Genomic DNA, 12,364 nt, shown 5'->3' on the forward strand with positions numbered 1-12,364 from the left:
CAGCAAAGGCATCCAGTGTGTCCCTGCACTGAGTTTAGCCAACTGTACAAAAAACTGGCAACTACCCCAACCTATAACTTCCTATGTGCTCCTACTATGGAAGCTATGGAAATTTAGCCTTAGGACCGCAGTATATACAGAGGTCCCTTGGCGTGGGAACTGCGGCTTCTGCAATATTTGCATATGTGTGCAAACAAAACCCTCTGTTTTTAACGTAAAGCGCTAGACAGGGCCAATTTGGTTGGTTTGCAGGCTGGATAGTAAGTGTGCTGGCAAATCTTTTCTTTGTGATGTTATTTAAAAAGGAATTTTAGAAAGAAAGGCTATACCCAACATGAGGTGTGTATGCCATGTAAACCAGGCAATGCCCAACCTTTCGAAGAGCGAGGGCCACTTAAGTGACTTTATGACCAGTTGCGGGTCACAATGAGCGGAGTTGGCAGATGCATATGCAAAGTGGGCACAGACACAACCCCCTCTACTGATCTGTGGCCCACTTCTGTTTTTTTTAGCAGATCAGATTAGAGGTAGGCAGGTGTAAAAGGACACAAGTCTGTTTACATCTGCTGCTCCATAGAGGTGAATGGAGAGTCCAGTTGGGTTAGGCCGATCGTGTGAAAGGGGCCTAAGGCTGCTCTTACACTGATGGTGTGCGGTCTACCCACATGGTCACCGCGGGTGCAGTACACCTGGGGCTTTCCTGTACTTTGCCATAGACTTCTATTATATCCTACAGGTGTGGTGCACATTCTGAAAGCACACCAAACCCGCAGGTAAAACTAGAAGTCTATGGCTCAGTACGGGTAACCCACAGGTGCACCTGCAGGTTAGTTTAAAGCAGTGTTTCTCAAATCCAGTCCTCAGGCCCCCCCAACAGGTCATGTTTTCAGGTTTTCCATTATTTTTCACAGGTGATTTGATCAGTTTCACTGCCTTAGCAATTACCACAGCCGTTTCATATGAGGGAAATCCTGAAAACATGACCTGTTGGGGGGGCCTGAGGACTGGATTTGAGAAACACTGGTTTAAAGACAGCCCAGTAACCACTGCAGAACAGATATGCACATGTATACACTGAGTTTAGTAATAAACTGATCTTTAATAAGTCTTCCTTTCAGGTATTGCCGACTGATGCTGTCCGAGGTGGTGTACATTTGGTATCACTCCGCCTGTGACAGGAGCCGGCGCTATATAGGAAGCATAGGCTTATGTGGCTCTGCTCCGCAGCTGCTTCTTCCACTACCACTGGCTTCATTCACAACATTGATGCTCTGGCATGGTAGGTTGGCAACCTGCAATCTGGGCTTGCCAACCCGCCATCCCAAAGTAAGAGGTCATGGGCCACTGGTTGGGCGCCCCTACCATAGACCTTTTACACATGAAGACCCCTGGATTAGGGTCTCTAAATTATGTACAGAATTACATTTACCTTACCTAAACTGGGAACAATTTCTTGTCGGAGTTCTTCTATAGCATGTGGTAATGGGAAGGGAGAGTTTCCTGTAGGTCTGATATGAATTTCATCTTGTTTTTTGCAGGCGCCGTGAAGTTTAATGATCCTCTGAGTAAGGATGAGTGTCGACACTTGGTGCGCTGTCTGGCACAGTGTTCCCTGCCCTTCCAGTGTGCACATGGAAGACCGGCCATCCTGCCCCTTGCAGATCTGCTTCACCTGCAGTCGGAGGACCAGGTATTCTAACAGCCACCTACCATTCTCCCAACATCCAATGGGGCTACACATTTGCACCTTGCTGCTCAAACGATTTGTTCTAGGGTGAATATTATGTCAGTAGGCCTAAAGCTTTGTATCTGGAGCCAAGGAAAGTTTAGAAGCCCAACAACAATCATATTACCCACACAGTAAAATTAATTAGACCGGGGGATGACCCACTTCTAATAACCAGGAAGGAATATTGGTTCACAGCAAGGGCACAGACCAACCAAGGGTGGAGCCACACAGAGAGGAGGAGCTTATGGAGACATGAAAACACAGTGGGGGTGGGGGTCACACAGAGAATGAGGAGCTCCGATGATCACATAGGGTCAGCTAATTATAGAAATTAGGATGTGTGTTGTATTGGGGTTTGTATGCCTCCGCCTGACACACTGGCCAAACTGTTGTACACATCAGCCGACAAGTGACTAATAGGATTTTTAGCCACTTGCCGACCAGGCCTTTTCTGGCTATTTTTGTTTACAAATTTAAATCAGTATTTTTTGATAGAAAATTACTTGTTAAGGCCCATACACACGATCAGAAAATTGGAAGTAAAATTTTTGCTTTCGACAGCCGATTCCGAATTTTCGGGCGACATAAACTGGATGTGCAGGCTATAAAAGTTTTGTCGTATGTGAAAACAACGTCCGATTTTCATTTGAATTAGTACAGTTTTCTTCCAAAAAACAATCGTAAGAGCAAGACTATGCATGCTCAGAAACTAAAGAGCACGTACAAAACAATTTTAACACATTACATCACTTGTGAAGTTAAAAGGATTGTAAATTAAAAAAATTTTTTTTGTTAAAATAACAAACATGTTATACTTGCCTCCACTGTGCAGCTTGTTTTGCACAGAGTGGCCCCAAACCTGCTCTTTTGGGGTCCCTTGGCGGCTGTCTCTGCTTCCTCCCGCAGGTACTTTTCATGTTCATGCGAGCTCCCTCGCATGGTGAGAAGCACCTGCGGGCACGCTCCCGTTATACAGCCGGTGTTCTGCCGTATAGTGTCCGGTCATGAAATAGTGTCCGCCCCGTACTGCGCAGTACGGAGCAGACGAAGCTTCGGAAAATTTCCGAAGCTGAACAGCGCCTGCGCCGTGAGTGGAGGTGGTAGCCCCACCATCCAAGCGGACATAGGGTTGTGAGTATTAAAGGGCCCCTCGCGGGCGAGCTTCGCTCGCCTCGCTGCGCTCGGCTCTTTTTTATTCCTACTCTATGTCCACTTGGATAGTGGGGATAGACAAAAAACGTTACCCTGTGACACTGCGCTATCCAAATAAAAAAAGCTGCTATCACAATCACAAGGATATAAAACAGTGAATCATTGACAAATATTAAATCATAGTGTAGCGCTAAAAACCAAACAAAAATGACCTAATACATGACGATATGTGATCATAAAATATTTGACCAGTCACAAAACTCATATAATGTGCAAAGAATACACCTTAAGTGTATAATTCATAAGTGTATATAATAAAAAAAGTCCAAAGAAAAAATAAGAGTCTCTATATAAATGTTGATCCAATCCAAACGTGAGATAAAGGTCACCATCCACCTTCCTTAAATGAGACTAACATGCAGACACCATGTGGTATTCCCGTCACCTTTTAAGATAAAGGCTTACCAGATGTAATAGATCCTACACGAATATACATTCGGAGGATCACACAGGCTTGTGTACTCGTATAAGAGATTTCAGACGTAAATTATCCAGGGAAGTAGCGAATCAAACTAGATGTCTCGGCTAGTTGACAAATCCTCAGCAGTAAAATCCAACTCAAATAGTATTGAACCCATATAAAGAGAAAATAGGGGCTCTAAAGCATCAGCACGACTTTGACTCCCAGTCAAAGTCGTGCTGATGCTTTAGAGCCCCTATTTTCTCTTTATATGGGTTCAATACTATTTGAGTTGGATTTTACTGCTGAGGATTTGTCAACTAGCCGAGACATCTAGTTTGATTCGCTACTTCCCTGGATAATTTACGTCTGAAATCTCTTATACGAGTACACAAGCCTGTGTGATCCTCCGAATGTATATTCGTGTAGGATCTATTACATCTGGTAAGCCTTTATCTTAAAAGGTGACGGGAATACCACATGGTGTCTGCATGTTAGTCTCATTTAAGGAAGGTGGATGGTGACCTTTATCTCACGTTTGGATTGGATCAACATTTATATAGAGACTCTTATTTTTTCTTTGGACTTTTTTTTATTATATACACTTATGAATTATACACTTAAGGTGTATTCTTTGCACATTATATGAGTTTTGTGACTGGTCAAATATTTTATGATCACATATCGTCATGTATTAGGTCATTTTTGTTTGGTTTTTAGCGCTACACTATGATTTAATATTTGATAGTGGGGATAGAACCTGGACTCACGGTGCAGGCGCCGTTCATCCTCAGCAATTTTCGGAATCTGTGTTGCTGTGTACTGCGCATGCGCAGTACACAGCAGACACTATCCGATGGAGGACGTTATTAGACAAGACACCGGCTCCGCGTCAGTGGATGTGATTGACAGCAGCGCGAGCCAATGGCGGCGCTTCTTTCCATCCATCCACTCCAGCCAATCAGCGGCCAGGCTGAGTGGTGAAGAGGACGGCGGGGGCGAGCGCGGGATTTTCAAGGGGGGTCAGGTAAGTAAAACGGGGGGGGGGGGGGGGGGCAGGCAGTGTCAGATGTTTTTTCACCTTCATGCATAGAATGCATGAAGGTGAAAAAACATTTACCTTTACAACCCCTTTAAATTCAGTCATACGAGAATTTTCATGTTGGGTAACCTCTTCACTTTGTGAAAGTGATTACGTTTGTGAATATGTTTATTGCCGTTTTTATCTTGGAATGCATTTTTATTAAGGTAGGTCAATGTGTTTTATTTATCAGTCTGTTTATACCCATTGTCCTAAAAGGGCAGCAAGACCATTGGCGCTAAGAAGGGCTTTTGCACTGTGTACCCCTGGGTTAACCCCTTGCTGCTGAGCTTACGCAGATGTGCGTACTCGGCTTTCTGGGGTTATACCGGGATGATGCCTGCATCTGCAGGCATCATCCCTGTACTGTTTTTTTTTAGAGCCAGTGATCGGCTTTCCAGCGATAACCGATGCGGCTAAAAGCCGATTGGCTGTTATACCGGAGGGGACACCCCACACCCCCCCTCCTGCCACTCTTACCGTGGCTACCGTTCCACCTGAAGCCCTGATCAACAAACCACCGCTTCTGGTGGCTAGGGACAGACTGGAATGAAGCCGTAATATTTTGAAGTGCAAAGGAGGGACCCCCGATCCCTCTGTCACAAGGGATGTTTACGTTCCTTGTGACGGCAATAAGTGATCAAAATGTTTTTTTTTTTTTTTTAAACAATTTATTAATTTTAAAATAAATAAGAAAAAAAAGCTCGCGCAGCAAAGAAAACGGAAGTCGCGCCCACATATGTAAACGGTGTTCAAATCACACATATGAGGTATTGCTGCAATCGCCAGAACGAGAGTAATAATTCTAGCACTAGGCCTCCTCTGTAACTATCCTGGTAACCGTGAAACAAAATGTAAAGTGTCGCCTATGGAGATTTTTAGGTACCGAGTGCGTGCAATTCTAAAGCGTGACATGTTGGGTATCTATTTACTCAGTGTAACATTATACAAAAGAATTGGGTGTCCCTTTTCCCAAAAAGTTGCGTTTAAAACACTGCTGCAAAAATACCGTGTGACATAAAATATTGCAACAATCGCCATTTTATTCTCTAGATTCTCTGCTAAAAAAAAATAAAAAATTGTGTGTGTGTATGTATATATATATATATATATATATATATATATATTTTTTATTATTATGTTTGGGGGTTCTAAGTTATTTTCTAGCAAAAAATACAGATTTTAACTGGTAAACACCAAATGTCAAAAATAGGCTTAGTCATGAAAGGTTTAACCACTGCAAGTGCAGGAGAATGTTTGTTTGAACCTAATAAAGTGACTGGTGGGTGTATCTCAAACTCATAGTGAGCAACTTCCAAGCATAAGGCTGGCCACACATTATACAATTTACTTGTACAATTTTCCTTTAGATTTACCAAAACCATATAATAATACGAGATCAAATCTAAACACTTTCAATTTGTATGCAATCAGGACATTGCTTTCGGTCTAGGATGGAAGAAAGCTTTTTTTTTTTTTTTTTTTTTTATAAAAACCTTACGTTTTTTTTTCTCCCCCCCTCTTGATTTGATGCTTTCAAAAGCTAGGATCTGATCTGAGGTCTTAAAGACCATAAAGAGGACCTGTCATCTCTTTATTTCTAGCACAAGGGATGTTTACATAAAAAAATAAAAATAAAGTGACAGTGTAAAATAATAAAAGACAAAGACTTTTTTTTTTTTTTTTTTAAGCACCCTATCCCTCTGTGCTCATGCACAGAAGCAAAATACTTCAAAAATGCATGTGCAAGAATTCAAAAACGCACTGCAGATACGGATCTAAAGCAAACTGCACAGGTGTGAACCAGGCCTAAAGCTAGCAAAAGAATAAGTTAAACTTTTCCCACCAGAGGTGAAGAAAAGGCATGATTTCCTAGGACACTAGATTACCAACTGCTAACCACCCTATAGCAGTTTTACAGGGGCCCAGTCCCCTTTAGCCAGAAGTATAACCCGATTGTTCTTGAATTCCTGTGTCCCTCAATGGATGATGCACAAATCACTGTACAATTTGGGAACTCAGAGACAAGCCAGCAGCAGGTGGATTGGCCCCCGGATCTGCTTTAATTGCTCTCACTTTCTACCATCAGGTTTCTCCAAAGCCCAACCTGAGCCGTCTGCGACGCCACTACAAGGCCTGGCGGCTCTTTGGCGCAGGGACATCTTGTTCCATGGAGCAGCCAATCAGAGCAGAGACTCATCCGGATACATAACACTCAACGGCTGAAGTGGAGCGTTAAATACACAATACAATATTTATTTCTTGAATTCAGTCTTCATGTGTTTATTAGTGCATATACAGCGGTATCACAGGTCATTGTCTGCAGGGTGGTAGAGTTCACTCATCAGACGGTAAATGTACGATGGAGCGTTCCCTCCGATGTTGGTTATGAACAGTGTGATCAGCTCCGCAGGGACATGGTCAAAGATGGGACAGTGAGCACTAACTTTGGACAGAATCTCACCTGCAAAGAAAAGATGTGTTACTCTCCATATACACAGTGCACAGCTGGGAAGCAGAAAAGAGCGCCCTCTACCTTGTGAGAATGGGAGAACTTCTTGTGGCGACACAAACTTGTGGAAGGAGTCTTCTTCATTGGGGAACTGAGGAAGGGAAAAGACAGTCCTGTTATCACCAACAATTACAATGAGGGAGGGGCCACATAAACAGACAGAGGGTGAAGGAGGGGCCACATACAGCAAGGGAGGAGATAAACTGACAGCGGTTGAGGGAGGAGCCAGACAAACTGACAGAGGTGCCACACAAAGCAGGGAAGGAGCCAGCCAAACTGACAGAGTGAGGGGAGGAGATAAATTGAGCATAAGGGAGGGGCCACATAAACCCGACACGGGGGGGGGGGGGTGCCACATACAGAAAGAGGAGATACACTGACAAAGGTTGAGGGAGGAGTCTCAAACTGACAGGATGAGGGAGGGGCCACATAAAGCAGGGAACGAGCCAGCCAAACTGACACAGAGTGAGGGGAGGAGCCACATATAGCAGGGAAGGAGATAACTGACAAAGGTTGAGGGAAGAGCCAGACAAACTGTCAAAGAGGGTGAGGGAGGAGCCATATACAGCAAGGGGAGGGGTTAAACAGGGAGGGGCCACAAAGCCAGGGAGGAGCCAGACAAATTGAAGAAGAAGGGAAGAAGGTAAGGGAGGGGCCATAAACACAGACAAAAGGGTACAGGAAGGGATTGCACCAAGTGACACAGAAGAGGATGGAGGGGCCACAGACAGCAAGGGGGGAAAAGGCACAAACTGATACATGGCGAGGGAGGAGAGGCACAAACCGACACAAGGTGAAGGAGGAGCTACAAAAACTGACACATTGTGAGGGAGGAGCCTACAAACAGACACAATGGGAAAAACAGGCCACAGGTACTAAAAAAGGATGTTACAGAAACTACCGCTATTACCACCAACATTCCCCACACTTAGGATATACCTGTGGTGACAGTTTGAACATGGGCGCGCACACTATGAGCGGAGTGGAGTGATGCTTTGCGGCCAGAGCCAATGCATGCGTCCCGGACACTGCGCGTAGGGAGCCGTTAGCCAGGATGGTCTTAGTACCTATAATAACCTGAGAAAGAAGGGATATCGTCACCTGCCACACACAGATCTGGCCAGACTGACATCACCCCTCCCCCCACTCACTTTGTTCACACGGGACATGACTGCGAAGATGGCAGCATCTGTGATGACTGTAGTCTCTATACCCGCTTTCGCCAAACTGACCGCCATTTCGTGACCCTAAAAACAGGAAGTGTCAGCAGTGGGGAGTTGATGACCTACCTTCAATGTAGAGTCCCCTCTACTTACCTGGCAGAAAGGGGCGCACTCAGCCACTATAACATGGAATGTTCTCTTACGAGCAGCCTCCTGCAGAAAACGCAGCACAGTCCGTGAACTACCGATCGTCATGATCACCTCGTTGGAATGGATGTGTTCCTTGGCCTGGGTTTCAATGTTGTCCGTGGTGCCCTCTGCCAGGAGACATTGACCAATTAGAAACAGACATAGCGGAGAGAGATGTTCACACGCTGCGGCAGATTATTACCCAGTTCGACGAGCAGCTCATTTACAGCTTCAATCACATTGGCTTTTAGCAGTGGGAAGAAAGTGCTGAAGTCTTCGCCGAGTCCCTCCTCCACCATCACCAGCTTGTGGAGAGATTCCTGCTGGTCATTCTCCTCACTGCAGCCGCGCAACCTGCGCACAAGATGGACGGCTATTAGGTGCCATGCAGCAAAGGAACCAAATGATTTAAATCACTGAAAGACCATGGCCATACATTGGGTTATTATATGTATAATAATAATAATAATAATAATAATAATTAGGCCACAACATAGTGCAGGCAATTTAAAGGGACACAAAGGTTGATTGCATGGGGGTGTGTCAGCAAGATGCAGAGAAACAACAATACACTGACCTTCCCAGTGCAAAGCTATGCAGGAGGGCATGTCAGCCCAGGTCTTGGCCATTGATAGGCAGGCTATACTCCAGGCACATCCAGAAAACTGGCCACACTGGGATGAATGTGGTCTCATGCCTAGTGCGGTCAGTGTGAAATAGAATAGTAGGGAGATTGGCAGGATCACTAGGTATTTCACACAAAGGAAGCATAACAAAGAGAACAGGATAGTTCTTAACGGAAGTACATGGTACAACAGCCACATATCAAGAATATGAAATGTTGAGGCAAGAAACACTTTAGGCCCAGACCACCTGTCAGGTAATAAGGCTCATAGTGAGAAGTATGAGACTAAAATAGAAACAACCCCCCCCCAGGAAAATCTCAGTGACGCGCATCAACATTCCCCCACAAAATTGCACAGCCCAGCTCACTTCCTGAAATGTTCTGAGAGAAAATGAAGCAATCATGCTAATCCCATGGCTTAACTTCTATCGCTGGAACAAGCATAGAGATCAGGAGTTCAAACTTCACTGGCTTCATGCTTGTTCCTGGTGAGCAATGGCAGTCCTCATGGTACAGAGGGGCACAGAGTGTGGGGGGAGGGGTACGATGGAGGCTCCTCACCTGCCATACTCCTCACGGATTAGTTTCAGCACCCGGCGAACCATGTTCCCTACGGTGGTCTCCGAAGGCTGTGCAGCTGTCATCCTCCTGCCTTCCCTCCGGATAATGTCCATCAGCTCCCCTAGAGGAATGAGAGATGTTACACAAGTAGAGACCAAACTGCCCACTGTACACCCCAATCCTGAGAGTGACCCTTACCACCACACATTGCAAGGGTGATCCCATCATCTATAGGGAGGGCTCCTCACCATCTCTCCCCATTGGAGGGGGTTGACCCTGTCATTTGTCCTCATCCTGGGGAGTGACCCTGCTTGCCCCCTCTCGTCACCGGGGTGAACTTTTGTCTGCCCCCTCTTCCCTATTTGTCCTCATACTGCTGGTGACTTTGCTGTCTATCCTTTTTCTTGGGGTGATCCCGCCACCCTCTCTCATCATGGGAGGGGACTAGCCACCTGCTTTCATCCCAGAGATGACCCAAACCATGTGCCCTCATCCTGGGGTTGACCCTTGTCACTGTCCACCCTCATGCCCACCATTGTCCCTAGTCATGGGGGGGGGGGGGGTGACATTCCAACTGTCTTCGTTCTGGTGGTGACCTCATTGTCCTCCATCATGAAGGTGACCCATTATCCACCCACATTACAGGGGTTCCCCATCTCTCCTTTATTACAGGGGTGCCCCCTAATGTCCACATTTGCCCGATGGTGACCCCGCTGTCCATCCTTTTCCCAGAAGTAACCACATCTTCCTCCCCAATCATGGGGGTGACATTCCAACTGTCCTTGTTCTGGAGGTGACCGCATTGTCCTTCCTTGTCATGAAGGTGACCCACTATCCACCAGCATTACAGGGGTTCCCCTCCTCTCTCTTATTACTGGGGTGCCCCCCTAATGTCCGCATTGATACTGGTGGTGAATGCGCCGTCCATTCTTTTCCCGGAAGTGACCACATCTTCCTCCCTCATCATGGGGGTGACCTGCCATCCCCACTTTTACAGGGGCGCACCCCCCCACCATGACCACTCTTATCCTGGGGGTGACCCCACTGTCTGCTTTCATTTGGGGGATGGCGGTGTAACCATGCCATCCATCTTTGGCCTGGAGGTGACCTTGTTCTCCCTTGTCACAGAGATGACCCCAACGGTTTGTTCTTATGCTGGGGTTGACCCCTGCCACTATTCACCATCATCCTGGAGGTGAGCCCACCGTTGTCCCTCATCATGGGGGTGACGTTCCAACTGTCCTCGTCCTGGAGGTGACCCACTATCCACCCGCATTACATGGGTTCCCCTCCTCTCCCTTATTACAGGGGTGCCCCCTAAAATCCACATTCATCCAAATGGTGACCCTGCGGTCCATCCTTTTCGCGAAGGTGACCACATCTTCCTCCCTTGTCATGGAGGGTAACATTCCATCTCGAGGTGACCTCATTGTCCTCCCTCGTGCTGGAGGTGGCCCACTATCCACCCGCATTACAGAGGTTCCCCTGCTCTCCCTTATTACAGGGGTGCTACTAGGTGCCCACGGGGGGGGGGGGGGGGGGGGTGGGGCCTCACCTGCATTGCCCTATGTGGCCTAACGTCTGCATTCATCCTGATGGTGACCCTGTCATCCATTCTTTTGACTACATCGCCTCCATTGTCATGGAGGTGACCCCACAATCGTCACGGAGGTGACCTCATTGTCCTCCCTCATCATGGAGGTGACCCACTATCCACCCGCATTGCAGGGGTTCCCCTGCTCTCACTTATTACAGGGGTGCCTCCTAACGTGTGCATTGATCCTGATGGTGACCCCGCTGTCCATCCTTTTGCCAGAGGTGACCACATCTTCCTAACCTGCCATCCACCCTTATTACAGTTGTGCAACTCCCACCCAATGACCACTCTTATCCTGGGGGTGCCCCTATTGTCCACCTTCATTCGGGGATGACCTAGGGTTGCCACTTTTTCTTTAAGCCAAAACGGACACTTATTTTTTTTTTTTTATAGCATGCTCTATAGGATTGTAACAGACATTAAAACCTTTAGGCACTCCAAAGAGAATAGTAATGCGGTGCACGTATAGTCCCCTTATCCTCCTGTCTTACCCTTTCCCGAGCTACATTTCTCTCTGAATAATGTGTCTGGGTTTCAGGTGGGCTGAAACAAAGACAAGCAATTCAAAACCCGGACTGTCCGGCTGGCAACCCTAGGGTGACCCCGCCATCCATCATTGTCTTGGAGGTGAACTCGTTGCCCTCCCTTGTCACAGGGGAGGCCAACGGTCTATCACAGCCGTTCTCGACCTTTTCAACACAGGAACCCTTGAAATAGTTCTCTGGTCTCGGGGAACCCCTTCTAAAAATGAGAAATCTACAACTCACGATACATTAGTGTGATGGTCAGTGGGAAGAATGGTCCTTACACTTGTGGTCATTGGGAAGAATTACCTCCTTACAGATAGCTAAAAAGATCAATGGTGTGAGTGGGAACTTATCTGAGAGGCAGAAATGGCCCAATGCTGAAGGAACCCCTAGCATCTTCTGGAGGAACCCTGGTTGCGAATCACTGGTCTATCCTCATCATTGTGGAGACCCCATCCACATTCCTCCCCAGGGGGAGGCACTGCTTGCCCTTTGCTCCTGTACACCCACTGGGGGGGGGGGGGGCTCACCTGCATTGCCCCATCTGGCCTGAGCGATAATACGGCGAAGAAGGGCCACAGTCTCTCGGGCGGTCTCCTCCGAACTTGAGCGCCCTCCCCCCCTCTTCAGGCCAGTGATGAAAGCTTCAATCCGCTCCGATAACTCCGATTCCTTTTCTGATCCGCCCGGCATGTTGACAACCGTGACAAGGAGTACCAAGATGGCAGACGGAGGACAAGAAACATGGCGGCTACGTGACGTCACTGC

General features: G+C 46.9%; 2 protein-coding genes across 4 annotated transcripts in view; one reads left to right on the forward strand and one right to left on the reverse strand.

The window, feature by feature from the left end:
- Nucleotides 1-6,689, forward strand: part of MLH3 (mutL homolog 3) — a 31,440-nt gene extending 24,751 nt beyond the window's left edge. For 2 of the 3 annotated variants that reach the window (XM_077463640.1, XM_077463641.1), the window contains 2 exons: nucleotides 1,539-1,690; nucleotides 6,512-6,689. In XM_077463640.1, the coding sequence (XP_077319766.1) occupies nucleotides 1,539-1,690; nucleotides 6,512-6,634 (275 nt within the window). In that variant the 3' untranslated portion in view covers nucleotides 6,635-6,689. Of the gene's footprint in view, nucleotides 1-1,538; nucleotides 1,691-6,511 lie in introns of those variants that run through there. The other variant, XM_077463642.1, reaches the window with a different exon arrangement.
- EIF2B2 (eukaryotic translation initiation factor 2B subunit beta) lies at nucleotides 6,651-12,354 on the reverse strand. Its single transcript, XM_077463655.1, has 8 exons — nucleotides 12,127-12,354; nucleotides 9,473-9,593; nucleotides 8,489-8,640; nucleotides 8,251-8,414; nucleotides 8,086-8,181; nucleotides 7,874-8,011; nucleotides 6,959-7,025; nucleotides 6,651-6,886 (listed from the first exon to the last, which is right to left on the reverse strand). The coding sequence occupies exons 1-8, from the start codon at nucleotides 12,287-12,289 to the stop codon at nucleotides 6,729-6,731; spliced, it is 1,059 nt and encodes a 352-aa protein (XP_077319781.1). The 5' UTR covers nucleotides 12,290-12,354; the 3' UTR covers nucleotides 6,651-6,728.
- Between the last annotated feature and the right edge of the window lie 10 nt (nucleotides 12,355-12,364).

The sequence above is a fragment of the Lithobates pipiens genome, unplaced genomic scaffold (assembly GCF_037356315.1).
Source record: "Lithobates pipiens isolate NorthernLeopardFrog02 unplaced genomic scaffold, aLitPip1_a1.2 Scaffold_30, whole genome shotgun sequence".
Lineage (NCBI taxonomy): Eukaryota > Metazoa > Chordata > Amphibia > Anura > Ranidae > Lithobates > Lithobates pipiens.

What these genes read in the sequence shown, in the direction of transcription:
- EIF2B2 (XM_077463655.1), bottom strand. Translation starts at nt 12,289, where the DNA reads ATGCCGGGCGGATCAGAAAAGGAATCGGAGTTATCGGAGCGGATTGAA. An exon ending in GGCCAGATGGGGCAATGCAG is followed by an intron (nt 9,594 to 12,126) that starts GTGAGCCCCCCC and finishes TCATTCCTCTAG; the next exon opens with GGGAGCTGATGGACATTATC. An exon ending in TGTTCAAACTGTCACCACAG is followed by an intron (nt 7,026 to 7,873) that starts GTATATCCTAAG and finishes TCCCTTCCTCAG; the next exon opens with TTCCCCAATGAAGAAGACTC.